Here is an 18,722-nt window from a genome sequence, read left to right as displayed (position 1 = left end):
AAGGTAATTTAGTTTTTTATTTTTTAAGAGGGTAAAATATAAATTTTTTAATGACAAAAAAAATAAAAAAATAAATATTGATCAGAAGATTTTATATAATTTAGTTTTTTTTTTTTCTCAATTTTAAGTTGAACCCGGACACTTTAACTTCGGAGGAAATAAAAGGGGAAGTTGGGATTGAAGTGCAATTGTGATGCAGGTGGGGTGGGAATAGCAACCGGCGTGGTTAGATTAGTTTATGCGGTGGGGATTAATATCTGGATCGGTGGGGCGGGGTTTCGGGGACACGTGCTCGGGATTCGGAAATGCGGGGCCGTGGTCCGCGAGGAGGCATTTTAAAATGAAACCCATTTTATAGTCACCCACTGTGTCCGTAGATGTTGCAGGTACTCCACGCCTCTCTCCCTCTCAACTGCGCGTGCATTCAGAAAAATGCAGAGTTGAGATATAATTCCTCTGGTCGCCATCATTAGACTCGGGAGATTCCGATCTACTTCGTTAATGTCTTCTTTTCTCTTTTTTTTCCCAATTTGTTTATGTTAATGATGAATAATTAGGATTCGGCTTAAGTTATAGATGTATTAGCAAACTAATAAACGTTGCATGCTCAATCAGAATCGACCAGTTAACTTAATTTAGTATTAATATGTGCGTTGCGACGTGATAATGGTAATAGGATGACCTATGAACAGCTATGCTTTGATAAAATACTATTTAAGTAGTACTTTTAGAGATAGCATTATTAATATTATTTTTTTTGAACTTCTACCGGATGATTTCTCTTTGTACTAACAATTAAAACTATATAACTTTTCTATCATAAGTGGCTATAACTTTTCTATATTGTGGCTGGAGTCTAGATCTAAGCCACAATCCATTTTTCAGCAATTATCGTCATCTTTATTAAATGAATAGAATTTTATTACATATACATTTAGGCTAATTAATACTGCTGCTATGTACCGACCGTCCTTAACATAAGTGACAAATAACTTAGTGGTTGGTATCTGAGGTCTCAAATTTGAATCCTAATTGATCACATTTTCAGCTAAACTTATTTTTAAATTAAATAAATAAAACAGATAGTATACTATCTATCTCTCACAATACAAAACCCAAAAACTCATGCTCTGTAAAAACACATTTTTTATGTTTTAAATGAAAGATATGGTCAGGTTAATATGCTATTAGTATATTATATATTATATATCATATATATATATATTATATATATATATATATATATATATAGTATAATGAGTTCGGCTACTATGCATTCGGTAGGCACGAGCGCTCTGTACTATCAAGTTTTTCGATTATGCGCGCTTCCAAATCGCCGATCGGCTCCGTTAGACGCTTACACATATTAAATATGAGAAAACTAAATTCTCAGATTTTTTCGACATCATTTGACTAGTGATCAAAATCTCAAAATTGACAATTTTAATGGCCGATATAGTGTGTTTGTGAGTTTAACGGTGGTAAACAATTCAATGCGATGAAAATTTTATAGAAATTTTTTTCACTATTTAGAGTAAGATCAGTATATCTGATCTTGAATTTAAATCTTTTATCATATTTTTTATGAGATTTTTATTTCAGCCGTTTTAATTTTAGACTACCTGTTTGACAGGTAAATAATATCAGATAAAATTATGAAATTAGTTTCTAAATACTTTCAATAGTGTAGATCAAGTCTACGGAGCCGATCGTCGATTGGAAGCCGCATCATCGAAAACAACTTGGTAGCATGGAGCGCTCCGTGCTACCGATAGTATAGTAGCCTAGTTCTCTAATATATATATATGATAATATTCAAATTTCGATGTATGAATATATTTTTGGGCGAGAAAAAAAATTGAATCCTCTTTCCTTACGTAAAATAAATACAGAATACTTTTATTCCTCTTTATTTTTATAACAGAAAAAAAATTATGCTTATTCAAATTTTACCAATTGAGAATATCTATTATAAATTTTTATTTAATTCTTCTTTATTTGTAAATAATATATCTATATTATCTATCTATATCTATATTCTATTACTATATATAAAATCACGTATTTCAAATTTCGATCGCTATAACAGACCCTTTTTTTATGTGGGAAAAAAAATTGATTCCTCTTTCTTTACGTACAAATAAATAACGTAATGAAACAAATTTTTAATTTATCTTTATTTCTAAAATAGAAAAATATACTCATCTAAATTTTTGCCAACCAAAAAATATCTACTGTGAATTTATATTTTAATTCAAATTTATTTAATTTCTTTTTATCTCTAAAATAGAACAAATTCATACTTATCTAAATTTTTGCCAGAATATCCATCAGTTAAAAAATAGTACTTCTATCCATCTATTTTATATTAAAATTTAAATTTGGAGTTTAAATCATGAATTAAATTTAATTTTTGATTTTTGATATCAAATCTATCCATTTATTTATATTAAAATTTAAATTTGATATTGTAGATATTTTTAATAAAATATAACATATAAATTTACAAATAGTTTATCTAAATTTTTTAAAAGAATATAATTTATAATTTTTATTAATTTAAAATAAATTAAAATAATTGTTACGTGCATTTGCACTTACGCTCAACTAGTATATATATATATATATAGTCCAGCTACTATACTATTATGAGCATAGTTAGTTAATTCGGATTCGGCAAAAATTCGGTACGGGTATAATTCGGATAAAATTTCGTCCTTCGAATTTTTAATTCGTTGAAAAATACGGCTAAAAAAACGGATTTATCAATTATTCGGATACGTGATTTATACGGATATTATACGTTTACTAATTAAAAATCGGGATAAAAAAATTCGGCTATTAAATTAATTTTTTTCTCTCAAAGATTTATGCTAATTAGCATAAATATTCATATCTTTTAAAAATATAAGAATAAATAGCTACAAAATTAAGCTAATTAAGTAAAAATTCGAAAAGATTTTTTTTTTTTTTATCTAGGCGAGGTATTTGGAAAGATTTTTATTTTTTTTCTTTGTATTTTACTGTTTTGGGCCAACCGGCCCAAGAGCCCATGCGGGAGCCCGGGCAGGTGCGGGCGGGGCGGGCAGGCGCAGGCAGGCGCGCGGGTTGCGGGCTGCGGGCTTGGTCAGTTTTTTTGGGCCGAATAATTCGGCCCGCCGTATAATACGCGAACACGTATTTTTCGTCAAAAAATTCCGTTTTTTTCCGAATTTTTTCCAAAAATTCGAAAATGGCCGTTTAATTCGGATTTCCAAAAATTCGCGAATAATTCGCGAATAATTCGCGAATTAACTAACTATGATTATGAGTACGATCGCCCTCGTACTCATAAGTTGTTTTTTATGGTAAAGCTTTTGAATCGACGATCCATACAGTTAAATATTTTCTAGAGCATTTAAAACTTCTAGAAATTAAATTTTATAATTTTTCGATATCATTTACCTTACGATCAAAAGGTCAAAAAATTGACAATTTTTAACAACTGGCATGAGATATTTGCTAGTTTAACGGTGAAAAAGAATCGAAATAGGTTGAATTTTTGATAGAAAATTCTATTCACTATCTAAATAAAGATCAATAACTCCGATCTTAAATTGAAGGATCCGATCATCCATTTTTAGGATGTCATTCGATTTTAACCGTTCATTTTATACTCGCTCGATGAACTTTATAATGATTTCGAAAATTTATGAAATTTATTTTCTAGAAGTTTCAAATACTCTAAATCATGTTTAACGGTGTGAATCGTCGATTTGAAAACTCCAACATTGAAAACAACTTATGAGTAGTAAGGGTTCTATACTCATAAGAGTATAGTAACCCTACTCTATATATATATATATATATATATATATATAGAGTAGGGTTACTATAGTCCAGCTAGTCCGGCTACTATACTCTTATGAGTACGATTGCCCTCGTACTCATAAGTTGTTTTCGATGATAGAGCTTCCGAATCGACGATGCACACCATTAAACGTTATATAGAGCATTTAAACTTCTAGAAATCAAATTTCATAATTTTTCGATATCATTTACCTTACGATCAAAGGCTCACAAAATTGACAATTTTTAACGGTCGGTATGGGATATTTGCTAGTTTAACGGTGTAAAAGAATTAGAATAGGTTGAATTTTTGATAAAAAATTCTATTCATTACTTAGATAAAGATCAATAACTCCGATCTTAAATTGAAGGATCCGATCATCCATTTTTAGGACGTCGTTTAATTTTGACCGTTCATTTTATGCCCGTTTGATTGATTTTATTTTGATTTCGAAAAATTATGAATTTTATTTTTTATAAGTTTTAAATACTCTAGATCATATTTAACGGAGTAGATCGTTGATTCGGAAGCTTCATCATCGAAACAACTTATGAGTACGAAGGGCCCNATATATATATATATATATATATATATATATATATATATATATATATATATATATATATGGTAAATTGCACTATTACCCTCTAAACTTTTGACGAAGTTTCATTTTACCTCTCGAACTCCTAAAATGGACATCTAACCCCCTAAACTCTAATATTTTGTTCATGTTATCCCTTTCGTCAGTTTTCCGTCAAGCTCCGTTAACCGGAAACTGACGGAAGGGGTAAAACGAATGAAATATTAGAGTTTAGGGTGTTAGATGTCTATTTTAGGAGTTTGGGGGGTTAAGTGAAACTCGCCAAAAGTTCAGGAGGTAGTAGTGCAATTTACTCCGTAAGGGACTCTTGACTATAATATATTTTATTATAATATGTTACTTATGGATTGACTACTAATCCTCAAGTTAATGATCATGCTTGATTTTGAATTTATATATATTTTTTATCATAAAATAAATCATACAATAATTTATCATACATTTTATTGTAATAAAATAAAAGTGAAAGAAATAAATTAGAGTGGCTTAAAGATAAAAAAAGAGCGATACTAACTACCTACGATGCTTGAACACTTTACTATCCTAATGTACTCTCTAATATGGTTGATTTACAGTAGGTGTCCTTATTCGGATATAGAGATTTTAATTCTCAGTTAATTTTCTGTAGTACTCGTTTGTCCCTTTTATCTTTAGAAACATTATTCTATAAAATACACTTAAATAAAATTTTTGTACTTCATTTCAACCAATTAGAAATTTTTAATATAAAAATATAAAAATAATTTATAGTAAAAATTTGGATAAATTGTATTGTTACCTCTTGAACTTTTGGCGAGTTTCACTTAATCCCCCAGACTCCTAAAATAGACATCTAACATCCTAAACTCTAATATTTCATTCGTTTTATCCCTTCCGTCAGTTTCCAGTTAACGGAGCTTGACGGAAAACTAACAGAAGGGGTAATATGAACGAAATATTAGAGTTTAGAAGGTTAGATGTCCATTTTAGAAGTTCGAGGGATAAAGTAAAACTTCACCAAAAATTTAGAGTAACAATGCAATTTATCCTCTATATATATATATATATATAAATATGTATATATATCTATAGAGCAGGGCTGCTGTGCTCTCAGGAGCACGGAGGCCTCCGTGCTCCTGCGCCGTTTTTGATGATGGAATTTTCGAATCGACGATCGGCTCCGTTAGACTTGATCTAGCGCATTTGAAGTTTCTAGAAAATAATTTTTGCGATTTTTCGATATCATTTATCCAGTGATCAAAATGATTCAAAATCCATAATTTTTAATGGTTGATATCTGCCGTTTTCAAGTTTAACAGTGTAAAAGTATTCAAATCAGATGAAATTTTGATAGAAAATTCTTTATACCATTTACAACAAGATCTATATTTCTGATCGAAAATTTTAGTACTATATCACCACTTTTTATAGGATTTTTATTTTCAGCCGTTAAAAATTATTGATTTTGAATCCTTTCGATCACTAGGTAAATGATATCGAAAAATCAAAAAAATTATTTTCTAAAAACTTTAAATACGCTAGATCAAGTTTAACGGAGCCGATCGTCGATTCGAAAACTCCATCATCGAAAACGACTCAGGAGCACGGAGGCCTCCGTGCTCCTGAGAGCACAGCAGCCCTACTCTCTCTCTCTCTCTCTCTCTCTCTCTATATATATATATATATATATATATATNGTAGTGCAATTTACTCCGTAAGGGACTCTTGACTATAATATATTTTATTATAATATGTTACTTATGGATTGACTACTAATCCTCAAGTTAATGATCATGCTTGATTTTGAATTTATATATATTTTTTATCATAAAATAAATCATACAATAATTTATCCTATATTTTATTGTAATAAAATAAAAGTGAAAGAAATGAATTAGAGTGGCTTAAAGATAAAAAAAGAGCGATACTAACTACCTACGATGCTTGAACACTTTACTATCCTAATGTACTATCTAATATGGTTGATTTACAGTAGGTGCCCTTATTCGGATATAGAGATTTTAATTCTCAGTTAATTTTCTATAGTACTCGTTTGTCCCTTTTATCTTTAGAAGCATTGTTCTATAAAATATACTTAAATAAAATTTTTTTACTTCATTTCAGCCAATTAGAAATTTTTAATATAAAAATATAAAAATAATTTATAGTAAAAATTTGGATAAATTATATTGTTACCTCTTGAACTTTTGGCGAGTTTCGCTTAATCCCCCAGACTCCTAAAATAGACATCTAACATCCTAAACTCTAATATTTCATTCGTTTTACCTCTTCCGTCAGTTTCCGATTAACGGGGCTTGACGGAAAACTAACAGAAGGGGTAACATGAACGAAATATTAAAGTTTAGGGGGTTAGATGTCCATTTTAGAAGTTTGAGGGGTAAAGTAAAACTTCGCAAAAAGTTCAGGGTAACAATACAATTTACCCTACACACACACACACACACACACGCACACACACTCACTTAGGTCCTGAGCCAATTCATTGAACACCAACAAGACCCACTAACAGTGACACACACACACACACACACACACACACACACACTTAGGTCCTGAGCCAATTCATTGAACACCAACAATACCCACTAACAGTGACTTTGTGCCCAGCTGGACATTGCCATGTGACAATCATTTCATTTCATTAGTTTAATTTAGTAATTTACCGACGTCTTGGTCAAGACGACTGCGAGCGATTGTAGACAACCATTTGTCAATAAAAACGAAGTCTGATGGTTTTCAGTGGGTCCTCTCCTCTTCTTGTACACATCTGGGTTAAAGACGGGCCGCCCGGCCCGGCCCGGCCCAGCCAGGCTACATCCAGCAACAGATATGGTCCAAGTCAGAGCTTGCAAGACCACGTTATTATACTCTTTTATACTGCTTGCGCATTCAAATTCGATGGATAGTTTAATACATTTGCTCTATTATAGTTGTAACTACAAACAGGCTTCAACTGGGAGCTTACATGAGCTCACAAAAATTTTTAAATGTATATCTCGACCGCATACAAACAGCCGAATAAATTATAATATATTGCACTAAATAAGATACACCTATTTGTAGCTATTATTTGCAATTAGAGTGCCTGGTTAGGGCACCCTAGCACGTCCCTTATGCTTTGTGTAGTTGTGTTCCACAGCTAAATATCCTTGCTTCTCTCACCCCGTTAAAATAATTAAGAAAAGAAAGAGAGAGTTTGTGTTTTATGAAGAATCGATGCCGCGTCGTTTTTAATCCTGCGAATTTTTGTTATCCCATCCGTCTTCCGCATTCGCCTTTCCTCTCTCTCTCTTTCCTTCGAGTAGGAGGCGCTCTAAATTCTAATCCACGACAACATCTTCAATTTCTCGTGATCGATCGATTGAAAACGATCAGTAGATGCGTCTCACTCTCGAGTTCGGGTTTGTTGATCTCCCTCTCTCTCGCGCGCGCTCTCCATCTCTAATCTCTGATACCAATTTTGTTCATCTCTAATCTCTGATGCAGCGGTGGCCTCGAGCTTCTCTGCAACTCCGTTAAGATCCATCACGTCGATGTCGACGCAAAATCTGGAGACAATAAGGTATCACACACCACAAACCCTAAGCAAGCTATTTTTTTTTTAAAAAAAAACATAATCCTATTTTTACCTCTAATTGTTAAATTTATGGCTTTGATGTATCTTAATTTGTGATGTCGCCTTGTCGAGTGCGATCCAGTTGATTATGAGAGACCTGCTTTCTTGGATTAAGAGCAATTTGATTAAGGAGAGGCCCGAGATGTTCATGAAAGCAGAATCTGTGTAGGTTCTTATGCTCTGATCTATATATATACATGTAATAGAGGGGCAAAAATGTTGTTTTGATGTGGCTTCTGGGATTGTTTTAGTGGCTAAGAATTGTTTGGGTTGATTTCGATCTGCAGGAGACCTGGTGTTCTTGTCCTGATAAACGACTGCGATTGGGAACTATGTGGCAACCTTGATGCGGTTCTGGAAGAGAAGGATGTGGTAGTGTTTATCTCCACACTACATGGTGGTTAGTGTCTAAATTCGAGATTAATGATCCAATGGGAATGCATTTACTGTGACAAGTTATGATTTTAACTTATCTAATGTTCTGAACTGAATTTGAAGAATTACAGTTTTCACTGTTGAGATATATATATTCAGTCCTCTGGTATTTATACTTGTTTCTAATCCTGTATTAGAGGACTGTTTGATATATTGAGGATGATGGTTATTAACATATCATGTTATCTATTTACCTGGTATGGAAAGTTGATTTTTGTAGTCAGCATGTGATCGATGTATGTACTGATAGATGTAGACGAATATTACATTGTTTATAGGCATAAAAAGATGAAATGCGGTAATACCCAAATAATTGTTTGATGGTCTAGAGCGTTTAGAAGTAGAAATAGTATCAAGCATTCTGGGGAGTATCTGAAGTGTCTGACTGTCCAGTCTTGTTCCTTCTCATTGAGAAGAAGAGCTTCCTTGTCTAGAATGATCCGTATTACTTTCTAAGAAATTTTCAATTTTTAATGCATAGTAACATAAGGTAGCGGGTCTCTATTTAGTATTTCTAGCCCATGCCTTTAATGGAGTATTGCTGGTTATTACAAGTTCAGAAGACGGAAAGGTAAAGATGAATGTTAGTAGAGAACCTTATTGACTGTAAACACGAATGTTAGTAGAGAACCTTTTTGATTGTAGACTATGTTAACCAGCTCAACCTACTATGAGTTTGTGGTCAACGTAGAGTCCTCTTCGCAAGCAATCGCTTATCTCACTAATCAAATCAGTTAATCTGTCTGGGTTCGCCAGGGTTGACTGTAGCATTCTGCATCGACAGGAGTCCTCCGCCCTTACTTGTTTAGTAATTGCTGGCATGCCCCAAGTTAGTGCATATGAAGGTAGAGGGATAGGTTTGGGTAAACATTTATATGATCTTCTTTAAAAAGATTTTGGTTAGTTTAGGTAACTGAAGGCTTTGCTGCTGATGATGACAACTTACTAGTATGAATGTAACAAATGGAAATGAAACCTAGTATTTATTTTTTGGATACTCGGTGCCTAAATTCTTTCTAAATGATAGATTAGAAGATAAGCTGAACTTTTTGTCAATCTATGCATTATTAAGTTGATGAAGTCATGGTTGATTTGATCTCTCCAACAGTCGAAAGAATTGGTGTTTAGCTGTATTAGCCCTGTATAATTTTATCCAGCTTCATCATTTCTTGCGATGAAACATGACAGAGACTAGTTGAGTTCAAAAAGAATTTTGATCAATTTTTCTTGTATGGAGTAAGTTCTGCCTTGTACTCTTGAAATTTTTGCATAAATCGATCCCATAAGTGAATTTTTTGATTTACAGCAATTGCCTAGGAATAATGTTTAACCCGTGTTACGGTGCCGTTTACTTGCACTTTGAAAACTGACTTCTGTCATGTTACTGCTGCATCAGCGGAAATATCATACAATTTATAGAAGGAATATTGCTGAGCGGAATTTTGTCAGCAGAGTTGTATGAGAATAGATTCCCATACGATGGGGACTATTAACTTTTTGGTGTTCAATTCACTTATGCATTTTGTATCCATGCTTTAATTTGTTTGTTTCATTTGCTGCTCGGATTTGTGAAACTGCCACGGATTTACCTATGGACTGCTCCCAGATTTTTTTCCCTTTTGTATTAGTTAGCAGCAGCTAATTGGGGGAATTTGATGTTATGGAGCTAATTTTAAATAAGAAACGCCAAATGTACACTTTCTTTTAGAATGCAAACCATACATATCATAAGAAGTCAAAAGTCTTTCCCGTACTCTTTTGCGCGTTTACTCGTGAGAACATTGTTCAAAAATAGGTACATCCCAAGTTTAGTTGCGAGAATACTGTTCAAAAATAGAATGATCCATTGTCTCATTCTTTTCACCGCATAATGCAAACATTAGCTCATCATTCCATCCCTTTATAATTTTTATCAAATTATCTTTTGTGAGCTCTTCTTCTTCTTAATTTTCATATTTGAAACCCGATTTTCAAATTTGTGGGATTCAGTTAAAAAGTTATAGAGGGGTTTTACTGTGAGGCCTTGATTGTTACTCCCTCGCCAGTTGATTCAATCACTTTCGTGAAGTTGACTCAGCTCCTGTTGTGTTCTGGCTTCATACCCATGCAGTAGAAAGTTCCACTTCAACTTTCATAATCATATCGTGACAAATAAGAGTAAAAATTGAGAACACGACGCTACATAATTATCTAATGTTCCTAAGGTAAGTTACTAGAGGGGGAAAGAAAAAAAAATAAAAAAAAACCATACTGATCCTCTCCTACCTTACATTTTGCATGAGAAGCAAAAGCCACTGTGACCGTTATTACTGTGCGATACTATCTCATCTCCTAATAAGCTGAACAATTACAGGGCAACTCTCCTTTGGTAGAGAACTAAGATGCGAGATTATGCATCTCTTTTTGCCTCTACCAAAAAAGAGAAGCCCCGAAACTGATTAGCCTAACCAAACCACACTAAGGGTTTTCGAAAAGCCGCTACTTAATTGCTGCAGTTCGCTCTCGCCTCGCTGCCGCCGCATAGCTGCTGTGAAAAGGGATTAAGCCCATCATGCAACCGGCATTTGCCAAGTTTTCAGAATGTCTGTACCATGGATATCCTCCTTTGCCCTCCACATTAATGACCTTTTGATTCAAAGGCTATACATTTGTCCTACTAAAGTTCACCCCCCACCAATCCACCATGGATTTGGATTCTCCTTGCAATTAAAGATGGGCGAACCGCGTTGGCACTTGGCAGGTTATTCTTGTTAGAATGTTATTCCTCTTGCTTTGTAGGGCGTGGTTCGGTGGCCCTTCGGATGCGCATGAGGGGTGGGATCAAATTTCATGGATTCGACAAGGGCGACAGATGAGACTTGGAATTGTAAACTGAACATGACCTGGATGCATGCCAGCCTAGTGTATCCAGTTCCGACCGATTCGGGAGACCGTACGAAAGGCACTCGCTCTTCACCTGGCCCTCTGCTTCGTGGTGAAGTGCTAGGTGATTCAGCACTGTACGACGAAGCACCAAATTGGCACTTGAGGCGAAGCAGAAGTAGGGAGAGCATTAGATATACAATAGAAAGTTCCTCTGTAGTTAGTATGTATAAAATTATGCGAACTTTCCCATTCATCTCTGCTGAAGATTGCGTGGGAAAACAGAACTACCAAGTGCATCAATAACCGCAAAGCCTAGATATAACAAAAAAGAGCGCATGAACAGAGTGATCATTCTGAAAATAATCAAACCATAACACCCTATTATAATAAAATGAAATTTAGATGCATTCACGAATGGCACCCTCCAAAAATTTGATCTCCCTCTTCGTACATCGATAAATATCTCTACCCTATGGCTCCAATAACTCAGCGAGACACCAGTTAACTATAAATTAAATCCTAGAATTGACGAGTGCTCATCGCAAAAAAATGAAGGAGCATAAGACAACTAGCTGTAGTTCAAATTGTGACTACCTAAATAATTCAATAAAATGAAAATGCAAAAGAACGTCAGGGTATTTACATGCTCGGCAAAACAAATACCATGACAAAACCTCTCAGCAGCAGCTCTAGCTTTCCTTAATATTTTGAAGGTTTTCTGTCTTCTCTAGGTGCTCAAATTGGCGGCAATCAACTCCAACCTCTCTTAATGCTGAAATTAGTCGTGGCAAAATTTTAGCGAGCGTTAGCTTGAATCCGGTCGAACAAGAATGCTCCCTGCTCTTCTCTGTAGTGCAAGCTTCTTCTGTGAGCGAGCCAATACAAGAGCCGCCCAAGTAGGCCTCACAAGCTTTGAGAATGTAGAGGCCACGTTTACGAAAGTGGTCCTTGACAAAGTCTTCAAAATGCTGCATCAAGTGCACAAAGATTCAATAGGAGAAGAAAAGCAGATAAGTTCATCCCAGCAAATGAAAACATAACAATTTCTACAAAAATTGCTTTCTGAATGAAAACATAACAATTTCCACAGAGATTGCTTGATGAATATCGTTGAACTTGCTTGATGAATATCGTTGAACGACCAATACTGAAGGTAAAAACAGCTACAATGGCACCAACACTTGCCAACTAAATGACACAAGATTTTGATGGACCAAATTCACATTTTCGAAGCGAATGTAGAATTCTAACCGGCTGATGTGTTTCAGATAAAATCATGGGATCATTAGATATAAAGTGCTAAGTTCATAAAGCATAAATGACCAACGAAGTTGGCTTTTAAAATAAAAGGAGATAAAAAAACTTATTGAAAGCCAAAGATAAATTAAGCGAAGACAAATATGCAGTGGTTTCCCAGGCAAAAAAAAAAAAAAGCAGAATTTTTTTTTTTTGAGAAGTGAAGAAAAATTTTGAAAAGACAATATATGATGTTTTCACAGAAGTCAATGCCAGGAATTTACCATAGGCGGCCTTCTCAGGAGATATAACATCGATCTCAAGCTCATGAGATACGTATTCTCATTGAAAGACAATGAATTCTTCTCCCCTTCACTGCTCCCAATTTGCTTCTCATATCCTGGTTCATTGAAGTATGGCTTAGAGTTGAGAACCAGACCCTGAAGCGAAACGAGGACTTGAAGGATGGTGGAGTATGATGAATCCCACAGTTCACCATCATTGCCATCCCATGTATGTAAAAGGCTTAAGCAAACCTTCCCATCAGGGTATAAGTTAGGGTTTAATTCTAATCCACCGGAATGGTAGAAGGCTACCTGCAATAAACAGACAGGGCTTTAGTATTGAAAGAAGAAAAACTATCTGAGAAAGATCAAAAGACTAATTGGCGACAAAGAATTCATGAGAAAGAGTGTATGATTACTGGTGGAACTTGAGGGTATTCAGGCGGGATTTTAAAGTCGAAAAAGAAAAGGCCGTCTTGATACGGTGTTTCACTGGCGCCAACTATTACTGCTCTTATAAGATCCATACGGTCTTCAAATACTCTGACATAAATAGCATCTGCAATTGCAGAGAAATTTGATTAGTTGTTGCGCATATTACACCAGACCTTATTTCTTACAGGTGCGTAATCCAAACCTGGTAGGTCCTTCTCAAGAACGTTCCATTCCTGCTGAACTTTTTTAGTCCACTTCCTTCCACTCATACCCTGCAATGGTAAAGACATTCACATACCTTAACTGACCACAAAACAATCATCTTTACAGCCTTCAGAAAATCTTCATAAATGTTAAATATGCTTCTGTTTTTACAACATGCATACAAATCTAGCTGTGAAAAAAGAGCAAAGGACAATTATAAGAATTACCTCCCCATTCCCTGTGATAAAATGATGGTCAACAGGGTTTTGAGCAATATCAAAGTGTTTGAAGGAATCCTTAGTCTTTAGTTCATCTTTCTCTTCAGCGGCTCCATCATTTTCTCCATGGACCAGGTCTCTGGTTTTCTGATCAACTTCCTATGAAAATGACTACAGAGATCAATGAAAAGTCGACTGAAAAGAGAAAGGTCTTATATGCTGGTGATTCTGATGAGAGGAGTTAACCTTTTCAGAATCATCGACTTCCATTTTGTCTTCTGCAGCTGTTCCCCAACTAGCACTGCTGTCACTACCAAAACTTTCACTTTCAGACCATTCTTCATCATCTTCTTCATAAACCACATAAACTTCATGATGTCCAACCTAAAAGAGCAGCAACAATACATCACTCCACTTTCGGGTACAAAGGATGCAGAATAAAGGCATCCAAGCTAGCATATCAGGTATAACACTGTTTGACCTCGTTGCCAAAATGGCTTCTCTACATAAAACTTCCGACTGTAGAGGGAAGATAAAAGTAAGCTTCCAGCCCCATAAAACAAAAGTTTCGATTTGAACTTTGGCTTCTAGCTACAGTACAAAGCAGGCTGAGAGATTTTACTGAAAATGCTGTTAAAGCATCTTTAAACAATTATATTTGGAAAACAATTCTGTGTAAGCTCCAATCAGGCCGGAGCCGAGAGATTTACTATGCTCAAGAAAAGAAAACATCACTTCTTTGCAGCAATTGATTCCAGGAAAACGAAGATTATACTCCATATTTTTGGTCAAATGAATAAAGAAGGAAAAACTACCTCTAAATAAATCTAATTTCGTATTGCAACTACTTGGCAGATTTGTTAAGAGCATTGTGGGTTTATTTTTTATCTGTTATTACAAGAATCATGGGAAGTGAGAGCAAAAGTAAATTCGAGCTTAATAATTATACTGCTATTTAGAAAGGAAAAAAAATAACAGTTGGCTCAGCACCATTAATTATTGAAGTTAGGTAGAGCACATGTTAGCAGTTCCCTCCTTGCAGTGAAGAAGAAAAATTCACTTCTTCAGTCTCAAAGAAACAAAGATATACATTTTAAAGCGTATTAGTCGTAATAGCTTTCCATTGAAATATCCTTAACAGCATCATGCTGCAGTTAGAATCAGAAATTCCAAACTGAAATTTCTACTTGGGACCCACAGGATTATTTAATCTTTCTGGCACACCCAGATGATCTTTTTTCTCTGTTCTTTTGCCAAACATCTAGCTTTAGCACTTCTTCTCAAATAGAGAATCCATCTTAAAAGCCCAACAACAAAGCAGGGGCACTTCGTCAAAGCTATCTGTTCACCTTTCCTGCTTCTCAAGAAAAGAAGCTACAGTACAAGCTAAGCAAACAAGGTACTTTAGGGCCTGTTTGACCTAATTGAAGCATCTTCAAAAGTGCCCACTGAGTAGAACTGCTCAGAGAAGCACTAACAGCTCTCTGTTGCAGCTAGAAGCAAAAGCTCTAACTAGGAGCTTTTGCTTTGGGGTATATTTAGCCTCCAAACAAAGCAGAAGACCCAAGCATTTTGTTCGTGAATAACACACGTGTCCCAGAAGCAAGAGTTAAAAAGGGGCAACAAAATTATAATACAGAATAATGGAAAATCTATTCGAGGAAAAGGAAATACCTTCGATACCGTCCCATCGCCCCATTTTACTTTAATATCACCGTCTTGAAAGCCAATAATATTTCCAATCCAAGACAAATTAGTGAAATTTGTAGAGGATTCATCCTGGTTCTCCACAATACTTCCAAAATTGGCTGTTTCACTAGAATTTGAAACTGAAGGCAAGCGAGCAACAACATAACCGTAATTATAATCATGGTCTGGATGACCGTCCAGTTCATATGCACTCAACACTTCCTCGCAATCAAATTCCTTGGGCTCGTCAGGCTTTGACACCGGCTTAAGCCACCGGACACAAGCGGTTCGCTCCTTCGAATTCACTCTCCTCACAATACCAACCCGCAGTCCTTCAGAAGAATTGTCCACGTCATTTGATGACTTGTCCACAACGTAGTCATCAGGAAAGAATTCATGATCGTTTGGATTTCGAATTGGGATTAGAGATGTTGAATCCAGTTGATACTCCCTCGTTGCATCTTGCCATACTACATCAACCTTTGTCATGGTATTCACAATCCAAAGTGCTGACTCAAACTTCTTGTCCCTTTTACGTTTCCTTTCGGCTCTCCTGGAGCGGACTTTATGCTGCTTTTTGTGTTCAGCGGGTTCTTTTGAAATTATATGTTCAGATTCCTTATTTTCACCCGATTTATTGCTTGAACTTTCATCCACTTGTTTACCTTTCTTTTCAATTCTGCAAGGACCATCCACTATATGACCAGAACCTAACTCAACACATGAGGCATCTGTGCTAACCACGCCACTTGACTCAGCTTTCTTTCCTTTAATTGTTTGCCCTGCCTCAGGAATATTCAAGGGAACGCCTGAGCTTTCTGTTAGTTCTACACTCGTTGAAGCATCATTACCATATGAAGCAGTTTGTGGGGGTGACGGAAGAAGACACCAGTCACCAAGTTGCCAATCGGCATAAGAAATACAAGATAAAACAGCCAAGTTCTTTGGCTTCTGCGATTTAGCAGGAAAATCCACTTGGTCAGTGTCAGTGCCGCGGTACGCCGATTCCTTCCAATAGACATCAACTGAATCTGTTTCCAATTTGACGACGGTACCTTCACGAAAACTTTTCTTCCAGAAACCAGAAAGCCACTTACAATGTTTGAAAAACGAAGGTGAGGCGGCCCGAACACGCTGTCCAGGGTAAAAGGGACAATTAGTTTCATCAAACGGTGGCTCCTGAGCCGGAAGCAGTTCCGAATTGTCGGCCCTGTAAACTATACAAGCAGACCCATCATCGAACGCCACAGTCACATTTTCAAAAACTTGCTCCACCTGGCCCAGCCAAGGTCCCATGACCACAAAATCGTCCTCAGAGAATTTTCTTATGCACGTAAGATCCTTCGAAGATACACCCTTTATTATATCCCCGTTTGCTGCTTTAAGATCAACTATTTTATTAACATCCATGACAACTCCCAACTGACCCGTCGGGTCTGAAGCGGAAGCAACCACATCTCCGAGCACAAAATTCCTGTCGATAACAGTAATATCAGTCATATCATCCACCGTCTCATATCCGTCTGTCCATCTAACTGCAGCCTTGCCGTCCGGTAGAACATCGTCATCTTCGTCATAATCCATGTTACTACCATCAAAACCACCACCACCGCCACCGCGGCCACGGCCGCCTCCTCCACCGCCGCCACGCGTGCCGTGCCAATAATATTCATCCTCATCATCATCATAGTCATCCGAGCTGTCATACGAATCGTAGTCGCCGGCTGCTTCCATCACAATTCCAAGTACATCCCCATACTTTCCGCACTTGACAACATCATCTCTATAAATAAGTGGCTTCTCTGCTGCGCTTTCCATTACCTCTGCCTTTTTTAGGGTTTTCTTGGCTCTACGTCCAGAACCTTTTGGCGCCTTCGTCATCGTATTCTCACGGGTTAAGAATTGCGTGAATACGTGAATGAAAAAGTGTAATAACCTGCACATGCAAAGATGTCGGAAAAGATGATCAATTTGTTGCGATCACAACAAGAAATTAGGAATTTACCACAAAAAAAAAGAAAAAGAAAAAAAGAACCAAAACATACGATTGAATCGTTATGACTACATAAACTACAAGATCAAATTCAACTAATAATAATACGAAATAGAATTTGAAGACAAAAGAGTAATCAGATCGCGAAATCCCAAATTTGTGATTAAATCATGTCTCAGCAAACATCAAGGAAAGCGAAGGAGCCGCTGAAGACGAATCACAAACCTGAACCTCGGGTGCTAAGAACGCAATTAATCAGCTGCAAAATCAAACCACGCGCGCGATTCACGAGAAGATCGAAAGAGTCGTCCTTCGCCAAAACTAATAAATCCCCGATGAGGATTTCGATTCTAGGGTTTAGGGTTGAAGCAGGGTCGAGACACGAGTCCGACATATAATGTGTCGCAACCGACTCACAATTTGTTGGAGTCCGAATTAATCTGGGAAATTAAGTTGGCTAAAAAAATTTAATTTAGATTAAATTTTTATAGTTTTTCTGAAAAAGAAAAAAAAAATAGAAAAGAGTCAATTTTTGAGTTTTGTTCATAAATTTAAATCTAAATTCATTAATTTAAAATTTAGAATTACTTTAAATTTTTAAAATTTGGATGCAGTAAAAAAAATTGAAGTTAAAAAAAATTAATTGATAAATAGATTTATACCACCAATAATTATTTAAATTTAAAATATAAATATAAATTTAATTTAATTAAATGTGACGTGATTCGCGTGTGCACTATAACTAGTATTATATAAGTGGAAGATAATATTATAATTTATCTAATTTGATCAGTCAGATGGACGGGTGCGATGAAAGACAACTTGTAGACATGTGCACTTCAAGATTGATAATTGTCCGATCCAAAAATTTTCTAGATATGGATAATATTTATACACAAAAATTTAAATACAGATATTTGCTTTTAATCTAATAATAACAGTCACAAAAAGATGGTTTTATATGGAAATTATCTCCCACCTCTAAAAATAAGATAATTTTTAGTATCTTATAATTTACCTAATTTAATCAGTCAGATGGGCGATAGGAATGAAAGACAATTTATATCTCTTCAACAAAGTCCGTGAAGGATCTAGAGAGTAGAAGCGTATACTTCAAGATTGGTAATTGTCCAATCCAAAAATTTTCTGGATATGGATAATATTTGTACACAAATAAATTTAAACAGATATTTGCTTTAATCTTATAATAATAGTCAAAAAGGGATTGTTATATATTGAAACTATCTCCCTCTTAATTTTCTAAGCAAACACAGTGTTAGGAGTTTTAAGTTAGGGCTAACGTGCTTTTTTATTTCT

The 18,722-nt window shown here is 35.4% G+C and overlaps 2 protein-coding genes across 3 annotated transcripts; one reads left to right on the top strand and one right to left on the bottom strand.

Moving 5' to 3' along the window:
- LOC109707075 (ubiquitin-related modifier 1 homolog) lies at nucleotides 7,484-8,704 on the top strand. 2 transcript variants are annotated; one of them, XM_020228146.1, is made up of 4 exons: nucleotides 7,484-7,831; nucleotides 7,917-7,992; nucleotides 8,119-8,211; nucleotides 8,334-8,704. In XM_020228146.1, exons 1-4 carry the CDS (start codon nucleotides 7,636-7,638, stop codon nucleotides 8,449-8,451), a joined length of 483 nt encoding a protein of 160 aa, XP_020083735.1. In that variant the 5' UTR covers nucleotides 7,484-7,635; the 3' UTR covers nucleotides 8,452-8,704. The 2 variants fall into 2 exon arrangements, with proteins under 2 accessions (XP_020083735.1, XP_020083736.1); XM_020228147.1 differs by having other exon boundaries at nucleotides 7,507-7,831; nucleotides 8,129-8,211.
- LOC109707722 (probable ubiquitin-conjugating enzyme E2 23) lies at nucleotides 11,701-17,813 on the bottom strand. Its single transcript, XM_020229225.1, has 8 exons — nucleotides 17,631-17,813; nucleotides 15,398-17,348; nucleotides 13,970-14,107; nucleotides 13,733-13,882; nucleotides 13,504-13,573; nucleotides 13,286-13,425; nucleotides 12,867-13,178; nucleotides 11,701-12,314 (listed from the first exon to the last, which is right to left on the bottom strand). Exons 2-8 carry the CDS (start codon nucleotides 17,291-17,293, stop codon nucleotides 12,036-12,038), a joined length of 2,985 nt encoding a protein of 994 aa, XP_020084814.1. The 5' UTR covers nucleotides 17,294-17,348; nucleotides 17,631-17,813; the 3' UTR covers nucleotides 11,701-12,035.

Source organism: Ananas comosus, linkage group 3 (genome assembly GCF_001540865.1).
Source record: "Ananas comosus cultivar F153 linkage group 3, ASM154086v1, whole genome shotgun sequence".
In the NCBI taxonomy this organism is placed as follows: Eukaryota; Viridiplantae; Streptophyta; class Magnoliopsida; order Poales; family Bromeliaceae; genus Ananas; species Ananas comosus.
This window is presented reverse-complemented; position numbering and strand designations above follow the sequence as displayed.

Excerpts from the sequence above, each read along its gene's own strand:
- LOC109707075 (XM_020228146.1), top strand. The coding sequence starts at position 7,636 with ATGAAGAATCGATGCCGCGTCGTTTTTAATCCTGCGAATTTTTGTTAT. Across the intron at positions 7,832-7,916 it reads CGTCTCACTCTCGAGTTCGG|CGGTGGCCTCGAGCTTCTCT; the intron begins GTTTGTTGATCT and ends TCTCTGATGCAG. Across the intron at positions 7,993-8,118 it reads CAAAATCTGGAGACAATAAG|TGCGATCCAGTTGATTATGA; the intron begins GTATCACACACC and ends CGCCTTGTCGAG.
- LOC109707722 (XM_020229225.1), bottom strand. The coding sequence starts at position 17,293 with ATGACGAAGGCGCCAAAAGGTTCTGGACGTAGAGCCAAGAAAACCCTA. Across the intron at positions 13,426-13,503 it reads TCTTGAGAAGGACCTACCAG|ATGCTATTTATGTCAGAGTA; the intron begins GTTTGGATTACG and ends CTGCAATTGCAG. Across the intron at positions 12,315-12,866 it reads TCCTGAGAAGGCCGCCTATG|CATTTTGAAGACTTTGTCAA; the intron begins GTAAATTCCTGG and ends CACTTGATGCAG.